We start from the raw sequence: 24,876 nt of genomic DNA, 5'->3' as shown, positions 1-24,876 counted from the left end.
ATTTTGTTGTGACAATGCATTTCATGTACCTGTTCCCATCTTCCATTTTCCATTGATTTAATTGTAGCCCCCTCTCACAAATCCATACGTCATGAGGCTGTCAGAGCCTGGTTGGACTCGATGTCTGAAGGTAGAGAGGAAAAAACTTAAATTAGTGCTTACAGAAACACACATTAGTGCATGGCAGGACTATTGAACACTTAACACCACTGCAATTATTTTTTAACACGTATTTGCATGTGACGTTTCAACATGCAAAGTCGACACTACTGCATGCTGCTGGAGTTGTGAGACAGCATCTGGTGTGATTTTTATAATTCAGCTTGATCCAAACACACACTGACTAATGCATGAATCCAACATGGCCCATTAAGTATTCTTCTGAAATAATACAAATTATGAAATGTCCTTAATAATAAAAAAAGAACAGTGTACAGAATGTAAAAATAATTCGTACACTCTAAATTTATTGTCCCAGGATGTCTGTGGTGCATCTCTGGAGGACACAAGGAGCTTGTTGTTACATAATTGCAAAGCACTTTATCTACATCACAAGGCTACAGAGAAGTTAAAGCCAAAAAGAACTAAAAACATTTCTAGATATTTTCACGGTTCAGAGAGCGGACACGCCAAAAAAACTCAAATGTGACAACCTTGAGCATACAAAACAGAAATAGAATGAAAATGATTGCATACAATTCTGAAGCTTGTAAAAAAAAAAAAAAACTTGACTATGATTTAAAGTTTTGCTGGTAATAGGCAAAACTTTTGTGTAAATATTAACATTAATGAATATAATTTGCTGACAAAAATGGTGGTGAGTGGAAGAGGGTGTTTCAGTTAAGTCTTCATTTTAATTTATGTTTGTAATGTTCAGTTTGGTGTCATTGCTTTTTATTCACAACTCTTTACTCACCCACATCACAACCCTTCTCAACAGCTGCTGATTTTGAGCCCAAGCCATTTGACTGTTAACCTGCATGTGTTTAACTACTAATATCATTTGTTTATTTCAACATTTTGTCATGTGCACTCATTGTGTTTAAGTTAAAGTTCCCTAAAGACTAACATTTGTTAGTTATATGATTGATACATTCTTTGCTTGTTTTTTTTTTTTGCACACTTATTTCATAATATAGCCACAAAACAGTTTTGTGCTTCTAACACCTGTACATGGAAGATCTTCTAATATTCATAAGTATAGTTGAATAGTTTTATTAATCTTATTCTTTTCCTGTGATCCCAGAGCCTTGTGAAGAGGATGACGACGCAGAAGCAGGCAGTCCTGACTTTGAGCCGGGTACCGAAATAGATCAAGGTTTGTCAAATCCATATGCCATTTTTTGTTGTGATTTTATTACGCCTTTAGAAAGGTGTTACCTGTTTTACAGTTTAATTGGCAATACCAGCCCTTGTGTCTTGATTTAGTAAATAAAATCAGGTTAACAGACTTGATATTTTAAGGTTGTCTCCTACTGATAAACATGAGATGTTACTTTGTCTTTGACTTTTTTGACTTTGTCGCTTACCTTTTTTTGTAATTTATTAAAAATTATTTTAAAAGGGGGGAAATCTGATGGTAGCAGGGTTGACAACTTAAAGTATTTTTAATAATACACTGTCAACAGAAACGTATACAGAATTTGCTTGCTTTTGCAAAAATCTTGCTTTTTAAAAATTTATTTCCACATATGTTGAACAGACTTTCACACTATTTTAATTTCTAATGTCACAGAGGACATTCCCTCAGATGCAGAGGCTGAAGCTCGTTCACATTGCATAGATGAAGTGGTGACGCTTCCAGTGGATATGGGCAAACCAGAGAGCCAGGGACATGTTTTCAACACTGGTAATCATAACCTAATCATAATCATATAATTTCATGCCTTTTCCATTTTTGTTTGAGACCAGTGATTGCAAATGTTCATGTCCTTGCATGACTTGCATCTCTGAACATATTGCATCAATGTCTTGCTTCATAATTATTCAGATTTTGATGATTAAAATCTCAACTCAAGGGGATTTTTGATGTCCATCAATATTTGAGCCAATTTTATTTTTCCTTGCAGAGAAAGCATCTGCAAATCCAAGGGAATTGATTGTGGACGTTGTGCTGTCTCCAATCCAAAAACCTGCTTTACCCATTGAGGAGGTAATACAGGGTTGCGAGATCTAAATGTCTTGGGCTCACTTGTTTGCTCTGTATTTAAAGTAGCAACAAAAGCCACTGCATACTATAAAATTCTGCCATTCTTTTTCTCTTTATACAGGTGAAAGAAGTTTCTCCTGTAATACTAGTTAAATCTCCAGGTGCACGTTTCTTCCCTGAGCCCTATCTACCTGGTAATACCAAACTGAACATTCCCCCACCTCAGAGTCCTGATGCTAAAAGATCCCATTCTCCTGTTGCTCAAATTGTTGCGTTATCGCCCATTTGCTCCCAACCTGTTCCACTACCAGAGACGGCGTCTCCCAAATCACCTGTCCAGCCTTGTGCTTGTTCTCCAACAGGTAATCCTTTGTCTCCAATGTGTACCCAATCACAACCCTGCCATGAGCCACCCTCACCCCTCTCCACAAGCTCCCCTGTCAGAACTCAGCCAGTACCCGCAGTCACTTCCACTCCTTTGGCTAAACCTGCTTCTGAGAACCGAAACAATGAACCCTTGAATGATTCAGCACCTGAGGAAACCCCCGTCAAGAAAACAGACCTCATTGAAGAGTTCTGGATGAAGAGTGCAGAGATCAGAAAAAGTTTAGGACTCTCACCTCTGGATCGAAGCAAAATAACGGGTGAGAAGAGCATTGTGAAAGCTTCAACGCCTGAATCATCATCTCCCAGGTCTGACACCCCAGAGGAGTTGTCTGAAGAGCAAAAGCCTACTTTCACAGGACGTTCTATCATACGCAGGATCAACATTACCTTGGAGGGTCAGGTTATATCTCCAGTGGAACCTAAGAGCAATAGTTCTGAGAAGAAAGACTTGAGCAGCAGTTCAGGGTTGGGTCTTAATGGAAGTGTGACTACCAGTCAGACAGCAACTAGTGACGGCTACAACAACTCTGATTCTACCATGCTCACACCTCCTTCCAGTCCCCCACCACCTCCACCTAATGAGGAGCCAGCTGCTCTCCAAAACAAAAGGCCTCAGGCCTCCTGGGACAACCTCCTTGAAGGTACTGAGGAACCCAAATCTGAGACTACGCCTCCTAAACCTAAGACTCCAGTTAGTCCCCCTCAACCACAATTAGTTATGGCTCCAGTGCCAACCCGTAGAACTAACCCACCTGTTGTGATGAGGGTAAAGGAGCCGAATAAACCACGGCGCGAAGAAGTAAGGAAATCTTTTGTGGAGTGCGTAGAAGAGATACCATTTGCTGACGATGTTGAAGACACATACGATGACCGCACTCCAGATACAAGTGGTCTGGAAAAATTTTACACCCCGCCAACCAGCAAGGTCAACCGAGACAAGCCTCCTTTCCACCTGGCACTGGCAATGGAAAATGGCAAGCCCAGCATTACTGAACGAGTTTCCCGGACAGCAAAAAATCCCCAAAATTTTTCTCCTGAAGCCAAGGAGATCGCAGAAGAGCGAATGAGGGCACGGGAAAAGTCTGTGAAAAGCCAAGCTCTGAAAGATGCTATGGCCAAGCAGCTTAGTAAGATGAAAGAAACAGAGGCTGCCAAGGGTGCTGTGGCAAAAGTAGCCTGGAATGTTCCCGAGACAACAGGAAAAAACAAAAAGCAATTAAATGCCACCAAGGACTCTGCGGTGAAGGCCTTGGAGTCCAAAAAGCAGACAGACATACTCCCTGACCGTTTCTTAACTACACAGGCCAGGAAGACCTTGGACAGTTCAGTCACATCTTCAGAGAGCTCCACAGGAGGCAAAAGCAAGAAACGCAGCTCACTGTTTTCTCCACGCAAGAACAAAAAGGAAAAGAAAGCCAAAAATGAAAGACTATCTGGCACAGAAGAAACACCTCCCAAGCACAAGTCCCTGTGGAAGGCGGTGTTCTCTGGCTACAAGAAGGACAAAAAGAAAAAAGATGACAAGTCATGCCCAAGCACACCCTCAAGCTCTACAACTGTAGACTCAGGAAAGAAGAAAGAATCACCTCTGGACAGGTCTTCAGGTCAGCTGGAATTTTTTCATTCAGATTTTTCCATCCCTGTCAAAATGTATTATTGTCTATCCTAGCTCTTATTCTACAATCTAGTATGAAACCTACGAAGGCAGCTCCTTTCTAAGCCAGCATCCTAACTGGCATCGGACCTCAAAAGTGACCGATCTGGAACACTCAGCATGGTAGATTCACTTTAAAAGTAGATTAAATGGAGTTCACTGTTACCATGTTGCTAAGATAACATGTAACATTGTGGTACATGTAACAAGCATGAAAGTATATTGTGTAAAATATTATCGGGGTGCACATGCGTGGTAAAAATAAACAATGTACAGCAGAAAATGTGGAGGGAAACGCTTTTGAGTACCAACATTTTTGGGGACAGGTACACGTTTACTTACTGGAGTAGGATTTTTCTCCATCTCTGGTAAGATAGCAATGATGATGGTAAGTGTGTTAATTGATTATTAGGGGTACAACAGATCACAGTTGATCTGTAGTGAGGAGAGCAGTCAGGAGGAAAGTGATGTCAACAGCTTGTAGGATAAGTGTGCCGCGTAAAGTGTGAGCACCAAGCACCATCTCCAGGTGCTCCCTAGAGAACCAGACCAAAAAAATTATGTGCACCCCTGAATATAAGCATCATGGCGCAAAGCTTTGTGTGATCGTCATGTCCGAATTAGGACCCAAAATAGATAAATTCTAAGTGTGCTTTTTAAAACAGAGAAAGGTGGTTGGTTAGTATGCGACAAGAGCGGGGAAAATCTGTATATCCGTGCAGTGTGCGCTTGTCAAGAAAATGTAATCCGGTTTGAAGCTTGTGACATAAACGCATACGGCTCACTTCAGATCCTCATATGGGTTATGTTGCAATCTTGCAGAATTTTGCTAAGTTTAGTCTAACTTGCACATGTTTTCTCAGTCTCTTTCAACTGGTGATTTTCTTATGCAAAGTTCTCTTTAATTTACTGATGTAGATTTACGTCTGAGGAGAAATCTCAGCTTTTCTGAGGACTCTGATCTCTCCTGTGACGATGTTCTGGAAAGATCCTCTCAGAAGTCCAAGGGTGATGTAAGTCTTTATAATATTTAAAGAGCCACTTTTTTCTCATTTGAGTCTATTGTTTTCTTTCTGAAGCTTCTCGAATTTTAATGAAATGTTTTACTGTTCTCAGCGCCATGTGGACCTTTTTGACTTGGTGTCAGATTTGAAAAAAGAGACGATTAAAGATGAAAAATCCAAAGAAAAGGAAAAGGACAGGGCTATGGAAGAAGGACGAGTGACAGAAAAGGGCAAGAAAAGGTCAAAAGAGAGGGAAAGTGAGAAAAAGAGGGTGAAAATGAAGGCTATGGAACAGGAGAAAGGAAAAGAGGAAGAGGTATTTCAGTGATTATGTATTGCACAATTGCACAACAACTACCGGTTTTCAGACAGAACACGAATGCAACACTATGCCAAAAAAACAAAAAAACAGTAAATATATATTTTTAAATCATAAAAAAAAATATTGTTCTGCATTGTTTCATTCGAAACCTGTATGAAATCGAGCATTCTTGTGCGTTTGTGTGAAGGTGAATAGAGAGAGACTTGAGCTAGATGTATAGAACAAGAAGTCATTGTGTTCACCAGAATTAATAGAATAAAAAGGCACTTTTAGAGTGCAGTGTTCAACTTTCTTAACTAGTCTAGTGGATATGAAACTGTTTCGTGAGTTTTTTTTTTATATATATATATATAATTTAAAGTCCCCGTGAACCGGAAGTTGCAAACGACTTTTCTTCAGTGTTATGACGTATTTCCCAGTGAAACGGAATATTGAACAGAGGGCAGGGTTTTACTCTAGCGCTCCTCCTCTCCATCTCTGCTCATAGCAGACTAACGGTTTGAGGGGAGTGGTTACGCGTTGCCCAAACCAATTCCTCAAACCTACGTCATCGGAGAAGGTCCTCCAATGCAGAGGGGAGGGGCATTTTCAGATTTTGATTAAAGATTACCATGGTAAAAAATTTTTTTTTTAAATATTTTCTTGCACGGATTAATTGTTCACCACAAGACTAGTAATATGCGCTAACAAAGTAAATAGGGTCAATTTTGATTTCATGGGGACTTTAAGTATTCTGTTTGTCCAAATTATAATTTTATTTAGTGTTGTTTAGGGGGAGGGGGTAGTTGCTTATGTGCTCTTACCCTCTAGCAAATCTTTTAGAGTAATCTTGTAGTCCAAAAGGTCCAAAATGAACTTTTTACCACACCTGCCAATGTAAAACTTTTCGGCCATAGATATTTTTTTGCCTTTTTTTTTTTTTTCAGTTTTGTTGGTTAATATGATGAATATTTTACATACTGTCTGTGTTGCCACATGAGGTTGTGGAGAAAAATGTTGGTTGGTAAATGTTAATTTTGGACCCCGAGTATAATTGTGTTGCACAAAACACAATCACATTAATTTGTACTTATGCACTCATCCCAATGTCCTTAAATGTTTGTGTTTCTGTGTTGTCGTAGAATCCTGATTTCATTTAATTGTACATTAACCCATCTAATCGCATAATTTTTGTTTTGTTTGTTTTCCTTTTTTCCAATTTATTTTTCTAAGTCTGTTTATGTACCTCATGCATTGGCGTTCAAGAGATCGTATGCCACAAAGGTAGTGTGTTCATTCATTCCCATTGGTCTACCTATTTTACGCATGTCGTATCACACCGTCATGCCTAACCCCTGTCTGTTATTGTTGGTCCAGAGATTGCTTTATTTTATTACTAACCGTTTTCTGCAGCATGGTGAAGGCTAAAGCACCCCCTTTCTGCTGGAGGATGTAACTGCATCACATGACATTCTCAAAAGGCTTTCTGGCTGTTTACATGCATACCGTTTTCTATACTGTGTACCTCACTGGTTCATATGCAACTCGTTTTTCTCATTTCATAGCTTTTACCTGACTTTCATGAAGCATCTCCAGAGTCAATGTTTTTTTTTTTTTGGTCTCTGTCTATCTTACACTTTGTTCTATCTTACACTTTGGTTACAGACAACAAGAGCTTATGACTTTAGTCACGGTACTGTCTGTTTTGTAAATGATGCATTTGTGTAACAAATCAAGATTTTAAAGATTTGTGGTCTAGCTATATCTTGTCTATCTAATCTATCTAGTTTGCAAATTCAGAGCTTGAGTCAACTCTCCATTTTGTAATGTTTAGTACTGTTTTTTTTTTACCCATAATTTGAAACTGTTTTTGCACTGATTCCAAGTATATTATATACTTAATGTGTAACTAAAAAATGTTTGTTATATATATGTCATTTATTAGTTTATTTGCAGCAAAAAATCTATATTGTGATATATTGAGGTATATACAGTACCAATACTGTCATAAAAAGTTGCTTGTACTGTGATATAAACTTTTGATTATACTGCCAAAATCACATATAGAGGTGCTTTAGAATTGTAAGTCAGAAGTATTTCAGCCTAGTAGTGGATTAGCTTTGACATTTTGCTCTGTTTTAGATTCTGCTGTAGTAATACATTGCACAAACTCCTGCCATAGACATCCATGAGACACCAGACAAGGATCCTCCTTCCACTGACCCGGATACAGGTTACAGAAGGGCATGTTCTGACTTTTAATTTCCTTTTGCAGAAGACGTACACGGAGGAGGAACTCAACGCCAAGCTGACAAAAAGAGTACAAAAAGCTGCACGGAGGCAGGCCAAACAAGAGGAGCTTAAGAGGCTCCACAGAGCCCAGGTGAAAGCATATTAATGACTTTTTTGCATGAGTTTGTCAAAAAGTTGAATTTCAGCCATTAACATGCAGAATGATAGAGTGTGAAGTCAATCAGAAGCTGCTTTTTGATTCCTCAGATCATTCAGAGGCAACTGGAGCAGGTGGAAGAGAAACAGAGGCAGTTAGAGGAGAGAGGTGTCGCGGTGGAAAAGGCACTGCGAGGGGAAGCAGGTATTTATCTCTTTGTCTCACTTTTCTTTTCTTTTTTGATCAAAATGTTTCCTCAGATGCTCTGCTGAAGGGTTAAAGCCTCGGAGAAGATCTTCATAACTCATGCATTTTCTATGTAGCTATTCTTTGACGCTGCTTGCTGTTGTTACTAGCTTCAAGCTTTAAACTACAGTGCAGAAATTAAAAGTGAAATTGTGTTTGTGCATCCTTTGCCTTTTGATTAAAAGCCATTTCGTGAACTTGGGTTAGTATTCTGATGCACAGGATCCGCTTTTTTCATTTATACAAACCTTGCTAGAAGCTTGTATCTCATTACTAAATTTATTTCATTCTGTCAGGCTTGAGATATAACATTAGCATTTCATTCAGGGTTCCCGTGATTATGGAAAACCTGGAAATATCAGGGAATGTTACAATTGTGATTTCCAGGCTTGAAATAGGCCATGATAATTAATAAAACCTTGAAAAAGTCATAGACATTTTTGTAGTAAATATAATTTTTTCCCCTAGTCATGCTCAGCTCTAAATTATTTATTCGCCAAGATTGCTTTTTGAGCTTTCCAGCTGCAAGCATTTTATTTTTTTTGTCTTCTTGGACACATTTTTACAAAAAAAAATAAATAAATCTGTTAATTCCAAGTATTTCCTGACATACAAATGGAAATCTGCCCCAGCTACCTCTATAAAATATATATATAAAAAAAAGTATTCACTTGAAAAGCCTTAAATCAAATTACTACTAAAATATCAAATATAGATATTGCAGAATTAATGTTTTGTCAGTCCCATGACCATTCTTTTATGTGTTTTCTGTATTGAATTGCACATGACAAGGGGCTATCAAATAATTTCCATTCTATACGTGCTCCAGTAACAGCTAAATTAATTGCTAGAATCTTTTTCATTATTGGATTCAAAGTTATTTTCCTTTTGCAAAATGTGAACAAATGATGTTAATAATTTCAAGTAACTCTAGCTTTAACAAATTAAATTGTACAAAATGTATGGTTTGTGAAACAGTAGGGTAGTTTCAGGCAGTAGAACAAAATTTATGATTTTGCAATTATTGTTTCCTCTTTCTCCTGCTCCATCCCATCTTTTATATCTAGTGTTTCTTAATCTCTTTTTATCCTTTACTCTCTCTAAGGGTTGTATAAAGGTTCTAGTGTTAGTCCAAAACAGTGTAAGAGGCGCTCAGGTATCCATTGTGATAACTCTAATAGGTGTTGTAGTCATCCCAGCGTATCATGCCATCCTCATGCCGAGCATTGTCTCTCCTGGTCTCTCCTCATGAGTGTCTCAACTGCATGCCCAGTCAGTCCGATCACGCCAAGCATAGATTTGTGGGCCGCCTCACTGGATGTGATCCACTATGAATGACGGAGGATGTAACCGTATTATAGGCTATTTCTTCAATTTTGAATCTATTCCGTTCCATTTTGTCAAACTTAAAACACCTTTTCTTGGATTTTGTCTTCTAAATGCTTTATATTCATGTTTTGTTGTTCAGCGTAACAAATGTTCACAAGCCGTAGTATAAAGGGTTAAAATGCTCGAGATGCATTGAATAACAAGTTTTCTACCTCATATACAGATTACTCGGTTACACTTTATTTCGATATTCCACTTTAGACATTCTACTAACTAAAAGTAACTTTGCAACTACATGGCAACTAACTCTCATTAGAGTATTGGTAAACTAGGTGTTTGGTTCGGGTTAGTAGAATAAGTTGACTTGTAGTTGCAAAGTTATAGTTAGAAAATCTAAAGTGGACCATCAGAATAGTGTAACAAGTCATCTGTAAATGAGGGAGAAAAACTTATTCAAGCATTTTAACCCCTTATACTACAGATAATGTGTATGGCTTGTTAACATCAAAATAGTGTTATCAGTGACTCTGGCAGGAATGAAAAAACAAAAACAAAAAAAAAACATCTGTTTTAGATGCGAAAACCTACTCGCACTCCAGAGTCTGTGTTGCCCTTGTGGCGGAAGGCAGCAGTGCAACAAATCTATGTGCCCATTTACCATTACGGGACATGCAATATAAATGCAATTAACTACATTTGTTTACATGCCAAATAACAAGTTGTGGTAAATGTGTATTCGGCATACCTGCGTGTGTGTGTGTTTGTGTGCAACACATGCATGACTTGAAGCTACTGGCTGTGCCTGTGTGTACAGTAACATGTTTCTAATATATCCTTATTGTAGACTATTGGGGAGAGTCTAATTACAGTGAGATCCTGGATTTGCATCTGGGCGGTATGTATTTCAAATCTGTTGCTTGAAATGGACTAACAACTAACGCCCTCTCTTTTCCCCCTGTACTTACTGAAGCCTGTCTTCTCTTATTTACCCCTTTCCGCCTAAATTCTCTCACATTTGCCCCTGCAATTTCTAATATTAATTATATATAATTTATATATATTATGAAATGTCTATGCTTGTATGTAGTATGTATAGTGTATATATATAATGTATTATATAAAATATTTTAATATAAATATATTTATTTAATTTTTACGATTATGATTTAATTTTTAAATTGTAAACAAACATTTTATATAATAATTTAATAAATTTGTGTATTATTCAAATCTGAGGAAACGAAACACAATTTTTTCCCACATAGCATTGGCATTCAATTTGCTTTTTTGTTTTGATCTTAGTTAGCAAGCTAAAAATGTTCCACTAATATGTAGCGAACAAATCCAAAATGCTTAAGCAAACAGATGTAGCTAGCTTGAAATCCTGACTAAGCCCCTCCCCTCTAGCCTTTTGTAGAGCCAATCCCTGTCTGCTTTACTCGCCAACATTTTAGTTTTCATATTTTCCTCCCATACCTGCTCAGTTGCATAAGGGGCCCCGGACCCCGAATGATCCCAGTGTTTGTACCTCATTGCGATTGATTCCATCATGTGTGGTGCGTCTTTACTGTATTCCCAAACCTTGCATCTCATTCTGTGGATCTATTGTGTGCTTGAGTGTATTGTCTTGCGTTTCATTGATCACACTGTGAAGTTACAGGCAAGCCATGCTGAAATCACACACGCAGGCAGGAGATAGCGTGGTTATGGTGAATAAATTACCTATTGTTTTCAAAGGACATTGAGGCATTGTTTAACCATCTTATGAATCTTTTTCAACGCAACAAGGTGTTTCTTAAACATAGCATGCCAATAAGTTTTTGAAAGGCATCTTATTATTTTAGGTGTTAGGTTATGGGTCTTTACATATGCTAAAAGTATTTATCAACAATCGTTTAATTAGGAAACTAAGGTAAGTACAACATATCCACATTTTATAAATGTTCTGGTAAACTGGCTCAAGATGATGGAAAAGCATTTGAAATCCAAAAACGAGTTAAACTTGCTAAAGTTCGTTAGATTTCTGTTTTGGAATTGTAATGCTGCAACCCCATACTTGCTGCTTGTGGCTACATTTATTTTCGTTGCCAGTTGCATAACAGTTGCACAGAGATTAAGTGGCTAACATGTGAGCTATGCACTTGGATTGATTGTCCTGTAAAAGTGAGTTTTTTCTCATCACAATTTAGTTGGCGGCAGACCTGCTAACAGTTGGTGGATTTCTCGTAATCCTACTGTAGCTCAAAACAGCTTTCTGAGGCCTAAAGCCTGGAACACACCAAGCTGACGGTCAGCCGTCGGGCTGTTTTTGTGCGTCGGCCGACTAAGTTTTCTCAGTGTGTTCCGCACAGTTGGCAGAAATTGTTCTAATGTTACACTATGTTACCTGAGTGTTCCTTGGCGAATATTTCAATATTAACACGAGCGGAGTGGAATAAAGAAAGTGTTTAGCAGGATTGATATTCAAAACAGTAAGCACACACTGCTTTGTTTATGGTTGTGTATCTGCAGCCTGCAGCGTCGGTTTCCCTTTTTGAATGACGAATATAGACGAATATATCTGCAGAAATAGACGGTTGTCTCATTTACACGCAGGCGCAGTACGCGCATTCTAGCTGACAGTCGGCTGTAGTTCTCTCGGTGTGTTCAAGTGCAGCTTTTTACCCCAACTCGAGGCGACAACACAGTCGGCTTTCATCAGTGCTAGTTCGTCGGCGTCAGCGTGGTGTGTTCCAGGCTTAAGACATCTCTTGGCTGGAACACTTGCTCGTCATTTCCAAAACAAGTTGTCCCCGTTTTTGTAACCAATTAAAAACTTCAGAAAGCCGTTTTGGATTTCTGTGTAACTTTGCATCAGTGTGCGTTTGTTTATGGCCTGGTTCCCCACGGGTTGTTTCCATGCATGTCTGCATAAGAATGACAGCTTGTTGCTTTTCATGGATAATTAGTTCCCCAATTCTTCCCATAACTGCAGAGGAAGAGCCAGTGATATGAGATGATGAGGTTTAAGAGTGCTCATTGCATGTTAGATTTAAACATCCTTTCAGTGAAAAAAAAGTATTTTTAATGTCTATTTATTTACACAAAGTGTTGATGAGGTTGGAATATAGAGGGATAGGAATGTAGAATAGGCAACTAAGGGGAAAAAAATAATCCCCTCAGCCTTCACATAAGACAAGGTTGTATTAGTGCTGATTAGTTTTACCCGCTTCTGAATGCAGACAAGGTCGCAGTCTGGCTTTCAAGGATTGCGCTGACAAACTCCTTTCTGATAGTCCCTTGTTGTGAACTGCCCAACATCCATCATCCAATTGTTTCAGCATTTTAAAAACCATTCTGTCACCCTGGCATGGCAGAGCACAAAGAATTGTACAAGTATCTGCCTTTTCATTTTCTCCCATGCATCATTGGCAAAATCCTTAACTAAGGTGCCAGTCATTCTTCTCAAGTTCATTTGACACTTTTTTTTGTCTAGATCTCTTTTTCCTCTTGTGGCTGGATTGACACCTGCTGTATAGATTGCTGATTTCCACATCAGTCGTAGTGTGAGGATTCAGAAATATATGTTGCACCCTGACAGAATGGGAACATCCCCTAAGATGATATAATAACTCCACCTTAGGTCTTAAAATCCAAGTTGTCTGTATGAATAGAACCCACATTCAGGAGACCAACAGCTGCGTACTGTACTTCTTTGATGAAGCCTATGCAGATATTAGTTTTGCTCTTGAGTCACCACTTATTTGCCCTCAGTAGTGCACAAAAGGAAAAGTTCAAAGAGAAGCAATAGTTCACCTCTCTTTCTCAGTTCATTCATGTTTGCGCTCTGTCCCGTGTCATTTCCTCCCACTGTCATATCACACTGCTGCTTTTAGTTTCTCCCCAGAGTTCTTTCTCTTTTTGATTTCGCTCCTCACTTTTTTCTCTTCCACATCTCTTTCTTTCTCTCCTCTTTCTTGACTTCACTCATTTGGTCACCTTCATCTCTCTCTCTCTCTCGCTCTCGCTCTCTCGCTCTCTCTCTCTCTCTCTCTCGCTCTCGCTCTCTCTCTCTCTCTCTCTCTCTCTCTCTCGCTCTCTCTCTCTCTCTCTCTCTCTCTCTCTCTCTCTCTCTCTCTCTCTCTCTCTCTCTCTCTCTCTCTCTCTCTCTCTCTCTCTCATATTCTTTTCCTGTGTTGTGGAAGTTGAGCCCTATGTCTGGACCCCTCGCCGAAGAGCCCTGTACCTCTGCCCCTGCTGTGCCCCTAAAGGTAACGTAAACCCCGTCATGTTTGCCACCGGCCAGCTGTGTTTTCATAACAACATGGCCAGAGGCGTTACTTTGACAACCCACTGGACCTGTGGAGTATTGCTTTTGCCCTCTGACTACAAAGTCTACTTCTCTCCGCTGCCCGTGTGTGTCCAGGCTTAGTGGATTTCCCCCAGCAGATTGCGTCAATGCTTCTGGTGTACAAATTTGTAACAGTAGTAGGGCTGGACGATATCTTTCAGAGTTTTACCAAATAGCAATAGTTGCCAAGTAGATTCAAAATATTTTAAGCAAGTAAAATTTTCATTTTATTTATATGCACCAACATAATAAACAGAAACCGTTGCACCAGCTGTGCGTAAGTTATAACTTAACCTAGTTTTGACGTAAATTGGCACTAATTTGCTACTTGCGCACCACTAAATAGTTTTGCATTGCACCATTAAACTTAGTTGAAGCGTAACTCTGCGTATAAACTAAATATTTACAGAAGCCTCCTATCAGGAGTAAAGGTTGAAATAAAATAGCAGACTGACTGAACTGCATCAATAAGCTCTTGTTTTACCTGACAGACTTCAATTATTTGATTCATGATAACGCTGACATTTACACTTGCTTACATTTTAAGAGAGAGAACATACTTTGTTAGTGGCTCTTCAACCCGAACCCATCCTTAATAGTGTGCGGCTGTGTTGTGCATGTCAAATAAAATCAGTTATATGCAATTTATTGAAAGAATTCATGAATATTATGCATTACATTTTAAAACTTGTAATGTGCTATGTAAAGATTGCTCTGAAAAGTTAACCCAAATAATCTGTTGAATCAGTGTTTAAATCAGCAATTTGAAAGAACTGATTCAGGTGAATGAATCAAACTTGACCACACTATCCGCATTTTTGTTACAAAAGTTTAAATGCTAATAAAATTCTAGATCAGCAAAAAAATACTAGATATGTGGTAAATGTTTGGTATATCGCCCAGCCCTCAGCAGAAGCAAAAGAAGTTAAAACTACATTTTGGGATTCTACTTTTGTTTTACCTTACTTTAGACATTTTTATAAAGAGGATGAATATAGCATGAAATACGTTTCTAATTAGTACGTTAGAGCCGACCTGATATGATGACAGGTCATTATTGTATATTTTGGGGGAAACTGCTCTGCTGAAGTTAAGTGTGAATTTAAATAACAGCATGATTGTCATTTGCTCTTACCGAGTTCTAAAACTGTCAAATACGTGTCCCAACCACACAGCTCCTTTATAGAGCTGTATCATGGTAATCCATAGACTATATTCACTGTGTGTTCATGAGTTTCCATAACACTGATGATTTGCTGTGAAGCATAGCATGTGTAAGGGGAACACAACAGGAAAGTGAGGTCTCCAAACTTGGTAGTTTTTCTGATGTCTTTGTCATACCATTACGCTCAAATTTAAAGTCAACATGAAATAAAAATTTCTCTTTTTATTTATTTTTTATTTCAGACTCCTGGAAAGGTTTTCCTTGCAGGGTTGCCCACGGGGCATTAAAAAGTCTTAAAAGTCTGAAATTAGAATCTCCTAATTTTAAGGCTATTAAAAAGTCTTAAAGGGATACTTCACCTCTGGGAAGATGAATGTGTATTTAAAATAGGTCATTTAAGTAGAAGAAATGTGGAGAAATTTTTGAATTTGGAGCTTTCTAGACTGAGAAAAGCCAGAAAATGTATTTTTGGCTTATGTGGATGAAAGACAACAACTCCCAGAATGCACTTGCTTCGCTGCCTTAGGAGGCCACGCCTACCGGTAAGAGAGCACAGTTGAAAACAACAAGGCTAGCCTAAGTAAGTGATGAGTTTGCCAGGGATTTAGAGACCCAAAATGTCCGGGATCCGGCTTTTGCGTTCTACAGTCACCATTCATCATGTTTACTGTGGCGAGCAGGACGAGGCTGACGGCCGCGGGAGAACAGCGCGAGGCCGGTGGCTTCATTACTGAGACGCGCCGGGTCTCGCATCTCTCACGGAGGAGCGGGAATTTTCTTAGCAATGTTAAAACGCACATCAACCGATCACTTGTTTAGTGTTCATGTAAACACTACAGTCAGATTCACCGATCGGAATTAATTCAGTTAGATTGAAACGAGAGGTGTGCATGTAAACAATGAATGGCGACAGCAGAACGCAAAAGCCGAATCCCGGACATTTTTAACAGTCTCGCCCGCCGGACAAGTCCGGGAAAAGGAAGATGGTAACCCCTACTTACTCAGCTTTCTCCTATTATTCAGCTTTCTCCACAGAACAAGAGCCTGCTAGCTTAGCTTCCAAAGAAAGACGGCTGACACTGTGTACATTCTGTGAGTGAGATCCCACCCTCTATGGGCGGGTTGAAAACATGCGGAACAACGCCATCTACTGGCTGTAGTCTTTAGCCTCTGGCCAGAAAATCCTCCGATGACGCAAAATGACGATTTTTGCGTCATCGGAGGATTTTTTCCAGACAAAAAATACATAAATCTCTCCTCTCAGGGGGATATGAGGGGGGAAAGCATGGTAATTCGAAAATACTACAGGTTTTCTACTAATACAAAGCTTAATGCTAAATCCTGAAGTAACCCTTTAAATATTTGTATTTTTTCTGCTAGGCATTAAAATGAAGGCGACCTGATTGAAAAAATATGTTTTTAGTCTGTGTAGCACCAAGTCTTTGGTAGTAGCCTACCCAGTGTTACACACGTCTTTTTTTTATGTAGTACGTCACAGTGTGCGCTTTACCGGAGATGAGTCAGGGAGGGTGAGTCACTTGGGAGAAGAGAGCGGGCAAATTCGAGCAAAATGAGAGAGTGCAAATTTAACACTCAAGAGATGTTTATGACAGCAATGAAGCCGAACAATTTATGCCACAAGACGTTTAAATTAGGTACTATGGGAATGAAAGCTAATTTATATTTTTAATAGAATGTACTTTTAGAATACTTTTTACTATTTACAACATTGCTTGTGCGCTACCTTAAAGAGGCATCCGCTCTCTGATGTAAACAAGCCCAACATGGAGGAGAAGCACTTAATGAAAAAATGCATGTTCACTCTACAGTAGATGGAGCTTAAGGAACAGCAGAAATGCAGCCATAACCCCGTAAATAAAGCAGGCTGTGCTACTGTCTATTTCTGAACAGTAGGCTATTTAAATGTTTCACACAGCCATTCAGTCATTTGACGTGTCATTTTAACAGTCACATTACATCCGGTTATGCATGTTAGATTTGAACTTTTACTAAGCACTGTTTTTTAAGATGTTACATGTCATGTGTTTACTATTTTTATATTTTTAGTATGGGTTACTGAGTTAAGTACTGTTTAAATAATACTATGTATTTTTAGAATGGGTAAGTTTGTTCTGTTTGTGCGTACAGTATTAATTTTAATTTGTTCAGGTCTTAAGAACTGTAAAATTTGAAAAAATGTTAAAAGTACAGCAGCCCTGCCTTGGTAGTCTTGCATCTAAATGTATTAAATTAATTAAAATGTATGTTTTTTCTTTTTCTTAGTTATTCATTAATGCACAAAAATAAAAAAACTTGACATCAGCTAATGCTTTAATAAAAATGTAAAAAAAAAAAAATTGTGTTGATTTTATTGCTGGTTAACATAGTAGCAATAATGTAATAGTAGTAGTAATAATACTAAATATATTTTATATTTAATTTATACTATGTACTTTATTAAAAGTATGATTTATATGACTTAATGAGTTTAAATATCACAATATAGAATTACAATGGTTTTGAATGAGATTTTATCTTTCATGTTGACTTTAAATGCAGTAGCACAAAATACAAATGTTCGGCAACATTGTGGTGTGTCTGTCGGTTTGTAATCTGGTGTGTGTAACCTATGCCTGTGTATAACAGTGCCCTTTTGGCACGACGTTAGCGTGGTTGTTATACGACTAATTGTGGTTCTTCTTTCTCTGTTCCTTTTGGGAAAGCATGGGGCTGAGTGTGGGGGAGGCCACTCACAGTGCGTCCCACTGGATAAGTTTAGCCTCCCTGTCCTCTGTTGTCCCTGTCTCTCACTGTTTTTGTGTCTGAGGACCTCTACTTTGCCTCTGTGTGTTTAAAACAGCCAAGGCCAGCAACCACGAGCACAGCCATTCGATTTATGTGTGTACTGTCTTTTTTTACTTTTATGTTGCTAGAGCCGCCTCTCCGTCAGCTAAGTACGTCATGCTGCATCCAGGTTTACCATGCGATGGCTCATCTCAGTGCTTGGCTTCACTTGTGTGTTTATGTGTGTGTAGGGATGGGAGACAGGGTATTCATAGACATCTGGGACTACTAGCATGGGCTGACATGCACAGTTGTTCCCATATACAGTCTGTGACAGTATTCTGCATTGATCATGGACTTCAGTGCATACCATGAGGCTTTTTTTTACCTCATGCAGTCTAACGTCTAAAATGCAGTGCATGTAAGAATATCAAGTCATGAGCCTGACCCAGAGCACTTTTTAAAGGAATGTTCCAGGTTCAATACAAGCTTAATTGGCAGCCTTTTGCTGCATAATGCCTATTACCACCTTTTTTTTTTTTTCATAACATGCAGAAATTGTGGTTGTGGTAAGTCACTTATAATGGAAATAAATGTGACAATGAAATGAACATTGAAATGCACTCTGTTTCAAAGCCATAAGTGTGAAGCTAACCATTTTGTGTAGAATATATCCCAGTATAATATGTGATGCATAACTTTTTATATAGAGAAAAATCGAACTTTAGTCAGCCTTATTGATATATAAAAATTAAATAATATTATTCAGGATCCTTTGGGCCCTATTTTAACATTCTGAAACGCAAGTATCAAACGTGAAACGCAAGTAACTTTGTGGGCAGATCTTGGGCGCTGTTGCCATTATAACGGCGGGATAAATGACTCTTGCGCCTGACACAAATCTAAAATGTGTTGGTCTGAAGTAGCTACATTACTCATAGGTGTGGTTTGGGCGAAACGTGCAATAAACCAATCAGAGCGTCATCTCACATTCCCTTTAAAAGCAGGCACGCTTGTTCCATGGCGGCTTGCTATTTTAACGGCGGATTTGCCAGGAGCACGCAGGAGACCGACGATCTCGTCAGGGCCGTAAAACACCGAGAAGTGACATTGTATGGGAATGGGAGAAACCCACCCAAATTAGCTTCGGTTAAACAGGCGTATAATAATTTGGGTAAATGTGTAAGCTAGATTTGTCTATTTTTTCACATCTTCATGGACACAACAATGATTTCCCTCGTGTGGTAATATTTTTCCTTGTAATTATGTATGGTTTGCAAAAATGGGAACCGCTGAGTCTTTGTAGATGAGAGAAGCAAAGTGTATGTGCGTTGTGCACACGCTACATTATGACCAAGCATGCGCCCTTAAAATAGCATCTGAATAATGCGCCACTGACTTTAGACTAGGTTTTTCCTGGTCTGTGTCGGAATTGTTTTCTGAAACTGCAAAATAGCACCAGGGAACGTTTGCACCGGAACATCCTCTTTGCGCTGAGTTCATTCCCTAATTTACCGACGTGCGTCTGTGGAGGGAAAAGTCAGCTGTGCGTCGGGTGCAAAATAGGAATGAAACATGCGTCGGTGTACAAAGTCAATTGTGCTGTGTGCAAGATAGGGCCCTTTAAATATAATGCAATCCTTGAAAATAAAAAATAAGTGTCTTTACTGTCACTGGATGGATAGATAGATGTAGCATAATTCTTTAACAAAGATACATGTCTTCTTTTACTGTCGGCTAATGTGAAATTTGAAAAAAAGAGTCAAAATTATTTATTGTGGTAATCAAAATTTTGCCACCAACTCTTTGTTCCAAACTTGTATTAAAACTGGGACATTTCTTTATGATATGCCATATTTATTGCCCTAATATTGGGTTAAAATGGTGTAAAATTGGATAACTTTTGGAGAAAACCTCCTTGGAGCAAGCTATGAACCCAGAAAGGTAAAGTTAAGATGAATTTAGAGGTTCACTCTTTTTGACAAATACCTGTGACATTGCCTTATATTATTGGGTAGCTTTCACACTTTAAAAAGATATTCCTGGTAAAAAAAAAAAAAAAAAAAAAAGGGTTTTAAAGTTTAAAACAATATCCACTGCCTTGAAAAAGACCAAATGCCTCAGAAGTCCAGTCTGATCAGCATTGATCGTGAAATGCTGTCCAATCAGAAGTCGCACCTCCACGCCATCCTCTGTGAACCCCGGCAGCCTCGACCTCATCATGGTCTTCCACATTCCCACCCTATTCTTGCCCTGACAAAGACATCCTGGCTTGGCTGTCATCGCATTTGCTGTGTGGGTGTCTGTGTCAGGTCTGTGTGCCAGTGGGTGGTTAACTGCCAGGTTCCTCATGCTTCTCCAATGTGCTTCTTGCAGGAATGGGTAAAAAGGACGATCCAAAGCTGATGCAGGAATGGTTTAAACTGGTCCAGGAGAAGAATGCCTTGGTGCGCTATGAATCGGAACTGATGATATTGTGAGTAGACACTCAGATTAAACTTCAGTCCTATTGCTTTTGTTTCATGCAGACCTCTGTAGATGGCACATGTTAATTCTCGAGTGGAGTCGGAGCCACATTAAGAATGTTTTTCGAACCATGTACAATTTTTACTGTATAAAATATATTAGAGCTTGTGTTTATTAAAAAAATAAAAATACAATATAAAAATAAAAACATGTATGTTAATGAATGGAAATCTTATTGTTTTCAAATGTAAAATGAGCATATTCAAGTGTATTGTCTAGTGTCTGGATGTTTTTATTCATTGTACAAAAGGAACAAATACCTTTCTAAACAAGAACAACTGATGATCTCTAACAGGCAGATATGCTGTAGGGAACGGCTTGGTGCTAAAAGATTTTGCCAGATGCATTTATTGTATTCTGTTTTGTTCTATTTACATTTCTGTGAATACAAGGTGTAATTACATCGTGACAGTGCCTCGAATGCAATCAACTGTGCATGTGTTTGTAAAGATGAGCACCAAATGGCCCATACATTCAGGCAAAAGAATAGTTTAGTCAACAAAACCCAAATTACAAAGGGACAGTTTCATCAAGAAAAAAACAGTTTGTTGGTTCTCAATGAGACCAGGGTCTTAATAGTTTGGCAGTTTTAGGCTGTATCGCAATAGTCATTGGTCAGTATTGTATGCATATATATGTATGTATGTAATTGTGCATGCTTTTTTCTACTATTTCTACATTTACATTTTCTAAATGTAGAAATGCTCATTAGGTAATCATTGATACGCTAATAATTTAAAAAATCGGTTAAATGTAATTTTTTTTGCAAATCTCAGAATGAATATCCAATTTTTTTTCTTTTTTATTCTGTGCACTATAATTTGTGATGCCTGATTTCATTTGTAGCATTTAAATCGTTTGATTTAATTTGAATGATTTATTTAGACAAACTAGCATACAATTTTAGAATTGGCAATTTAGCAACCATAATATGAATATAATTACTGGCCAGTATTTTAATAACAGAGAAACAACTCATCGTCCAGATAAAAGAAGATTTTAACTTTCGCATGTACTTCTCAAAGTACTCTGCTTAAAGGTGCATCTGCTCATCTAAAACCTTGTGTTTGTGTGGATATCATGGTGCTTTAATGGCAGATGGTTTCTTGATGTCCATGTGGGGCATCAAAGAATCCAATATCTTTGAACATCAAAGATTTTTCAAAGTATCTTATAAAAACTCTATAGCTGAACAGTAATTTGCCCTCTTCTCCCATTTAATTCTACTCCATCCTTTCTCTCTGCAGTGCTCGTGAGCTGGAGTTGGAAGACAGACAGAGTCGACTGCAACAGGAACTACGAGAACGCATGGCAGTAGATGGTACTTTGCTCTCCAGTAACAAAATTATATACATTACACAGCCCTGCATCTTGAAGAAATATTTCTGATGACTTGCAAAAAAGGCCTAAAATTACCTAATTTGACAATGTGGAGTTCAGCTTTAATGCACTTATCAAATGTCAAAAGTTTGACAAAAAGAAATATTCAAAATGTATCATTTAACTTAAAATCTGCAAAGGAGTGGAAAAATATGTTCACAAAATCTTTCATTTTCTGTTTGGATGTAGTAAAACACACACAGATGTAGCAGAAAGCATCTAATCATGTTTGCATTTGATCATGTTTGCATTTTCTTGCACAACTTATACTTATCAGAATTCGTATAAGTTGTAATCTAGTAATCTAGAACAAATAGTTGTAATCTGGCTTAGAGGAAGATGGGAATCATGTGTTTGTGGCAGTTTTTCTGGTGATTCTGGGATGATATAAGACTAGTCCACCTTAAGGCCCCGAAATACTCATGTCAAAGTTCTTTTTCGTTCTTCGTTTTGGGGTAAAACGAAGTTCAAAATACGTGAGCAGCGATATACTATCGAACATCTGACACCGCCCACACTACTGAGAGTGATGGTTAGATATAACAAAATAAACACACAACAAAATTGAGAAAACAGCATTTTTTAATAAAGCTTAAGAAAAGCATCTGATCATATCAATGTGAATGTTTGCACGAGCTCTGCAATTCAGCACTCTAGTAAAGTCACGTCACGTGTGTGTATATATATATAGGTATATATATATATATATATATATATATACGGGGGCCTTAAGGTGAAACTATATATATATAGCACTTTATACAATAGATTGCTTAAAATCAAGCAGCTTTAACCGTATTAAACATTAAAAACAGTGTCAGTGTCGTTTCATCAGAAGTACAACTTTAATTTTCTACTATAAAGCAGCTCCTCCAGTGTGTTCATGTTTTCACTCACGGACGTCTGATCGCAACAGACTCTTGAGGAGAAATTAACTGGAAAAGATTTCCAAGTGAAAGAAGCAGAGCCTCCGCGCACACCTACCTATTACGTAATCATAGAACAAAGGTGTTTAACAGCTGAAGCGAACTTTTCCGGAAAGTTCCAGAAAAGGTTAGTTTTGGCCTGATTGTGTTTGAAATTACATCCCATCAGTTCGTTTTTCGATATCGCTTGAGGTATATCGGGGCCTTTACAAATGGTTGTTGAAAATAGCAATGCTATATGCACATATTTGTAAAAATGTGTGTGACGTACTAGAGCAAAACAGACTATTTTTGGAATCAGCACACCAAAGTTAGTTAGTAACAAGTATTGAATTTCATTCAGCAAATTTGATGTAGGGTGGTGTTATTTTTAAATGAACTTAAATCAGTGTTTCACCCTCTACAGACCATCTGAAGACCGAGGAAGAGCTGGCGGAGGAGAAGCAGATTCTGAATGAGATGTTAGAGGTCGTCGAGCAAAGAGATTCTCTGGTGGCCCTGTTGGAGGAGCAGAGACTTAGGGAGAAAGAGGAGGATAAAGACCTGGAGTCGGTGATGCTCTCCAAGGGATTCAGCCTCAACTGGGCTTAGCGTGACAACGATGACATGGTTTTGACCGCCAGCGTTTCCCGGTTCCACCGCAGGGAATGTAAAAAATTGCAGAAAGATTTGGTCTGTCTCCCACCTCGTTTTTTTGGGCATGTCAACACAACGTTTACAAATCCACTCACGAGCACGATAATGATGTTTACGAGTTCTCCTGGCACGACTCAGGGCGTTTTGTCCCTCGGCAGCCAAGGCATTGGTTCCATCCAAGACGTTCTCTCAGTCAGAAAGAGAGAATGGATCAATTTGGGGAATTTTTTTTTTTTTTTTTTTTTGGTTTTGAAAGGTGACATATCAATCCTGCTGATGTTGAGGAAGTCTGAGACTAATGATCCTACATAAAGCCAGTCTTGTTTTTCCCAGAATGTCTGGTCAATCAACTGTTACGTTTTCAGCGACGACAGGTGTTTGGACTTGATTTCCTATAATGCATTTTCTATCTTGACTACTGACTGAAAACGTTCAGCTGTTTCTTTGCAATCGCACTCCTCTCCTGTTTAATATAACGCACTATAAGCATCAGACCTCCATTCAACAGATGACTTGTGTTGTTCACAAATAAGCATGTGATGGACTTCTGTAATTGTCACAGAACACCCTCAGCGACCGGCACATGTTGTGTTTGTAGCATTGACAATTGTAAAATTTTCGAATTCGTCAGTAGCCTCCTGATATTATAGATATTGGTGTACGCTGGGAGCGAAAAGTTCTTTGTTACATGCTTCACTGATGTTGGTGGAGTGGTGTTACCACACATATATCCTAAAAACAGTTTACAATCATTTATCATCCATGAATATCTGATACTTGTACTATAGTTTACATAAAGCAGCGGAGTATATATTAGTATATAAACTTCCTCAATGCAGATAGTTCATAAGAACACATATACACAATATACATTGACATACAATCAAATGCATTATGCATTTTGTTGGTTGGTCAGTGGTTTCAGGAACAGTTAACAGTTAAGCTTTTCTGACTTTATTTAGTATCAAATCAGATTGAGATTGTGCCCATATTCACATTTAATTTATCTGGCACCAAGGTTTGGTGTTGTGTTTTCCACTTTCTCCAGGTTTGGAGCAACATGCCTTTTTTAACTTTTCATGCAACGGCTCCTCACATCCACAGAGTTTACTTATGTTTGCAGAGTGTTTTATTTATAGTTGTCTTTGTAAAAATTTTATATCACACGAAAACGTTTCAGCACTGCTGACCGACACCAGTGCTGATTAACTGCAGGAGCTCATAGTCATGCTTGATTTGGAACAGGAAACATCGATATTGCTAATGAACATGCCTTTTTTTTTTTCTAAGTGTACATTTCATTTTACTCACTGTTAAGCTGTATAGATGGGCACAGATTTTTTTTGTTTGTTTGACTTTTGAGTACAGATAACTGTGAATGAAAACACGTGGTCAACGATAGTTATTTAGACTGTAAAATGTTTGACAGATTTTATGGTATTTATTAACGTGTGAAAAATGTATTATATGTAAAGTAAATCAATCCTAATTTTTAAAAAAATATGTTGGGTCTTAAATGCTTTGTTGCTAATTTGCATATAGAGTGTTGAATGTATGCAGAGGCAATAAACAATGCAGTTGTTAAAAATGAAGACTGTTTGCTTATTATTTCAGATTTTTTTTCTCATCTATTTACATTATGAATTGATTTATTATTATAGCTTGCATAT

General features: G+C 38.2%; 1 protein-coding gene across 25 annotated transcripts in view; it reads left to right on the top strand.

Moving 5' to 3' along the window:
* The window catches only part of mical3a (microtubule associated monooxygenase, calponin and LIM domain containing 3a), a 96,119-nt gene extending 71,329 nt beyond the window's left edge, over positions 1-24,790 (top strand). For 10 of the 25 annotated variants that reach the window (XM_081372629.1, XM_081372634.1, XM_081372633.1 and 7 more), the window contains 14 exons: positions 68-130; positions 1,247-1,318; positions 1,736-1,849; positions 2,070-2,152; positions 2,271-4,140; positions 5,109-5,203; positions 5,307-5,510; positions 6,729-6,779; positions 7,771-7,878; positions 7,995-8,088; positions 13,644-13,709; positions 20,115-20,214; positions 21,512-21,585; positions 22,977-24,789. In XM_081372629.1, the coding sequence (XP_081228755.1) occupies positions 68-130; positions 1,247-1,318; positions 1,736-1,849; positions 2,070-2,152; positions 2,271-4,140; positions 5,109-5,203; positions 5,307-5,510; positions 6,729-6,779; positions 7,771-7,878; positions 7,995-8,088; positions 13,644-13,709; positions 20,115-20,214; positions 21,512-21,585; positions 22,977-23,161 (3,179 nt within the window). In that variant the 3' untranslated portion in view covers positions 23,162-24,789. Of the gene's footprint in view, positions 1-67; positions 131-1,246; positions 1,319-1,735; positions 1,850-2,069; positions 2,153-2,270; positions 4,141-5,108; positions 5,204-5,306; positions 5,511-6,728; positions 6,780-7,770; positions 7,879-7,994; positions 8,089-10,303; positions 10,355-13,643; positions 13,710-20,114; positions 20,215-21,511; positions 21,586-22,976 lie in introns of all 25 variants that reach the window. The other 15 variants (XM_081372635.1, XM_081372631.1, XM_081372621.1 and 12 more) reach the window with 12 other exon arrangements.
* The last annotated feature ends 86 nt before the right edge of the window (positions 24,791-24,876 follow it).

The sequence above is a fragment of the Scardinius erythrophthalmus genome (assembly GCF_964197995.2).
Source record: "Scardinius erythrophthalmus genome assembly, chromosome: 8".
Lineage (NCBI taxonomy): Eukaryota > Metazoa > Chordata > Actinopteri > Cypriniformes > Leuciscidae > Scardinius > Scardinius erythrophthalmus.
Note: the sequence above shows the minus strand (reverse complement) of the source record. Positions and strands in the feature narration are given on the sequence as shown.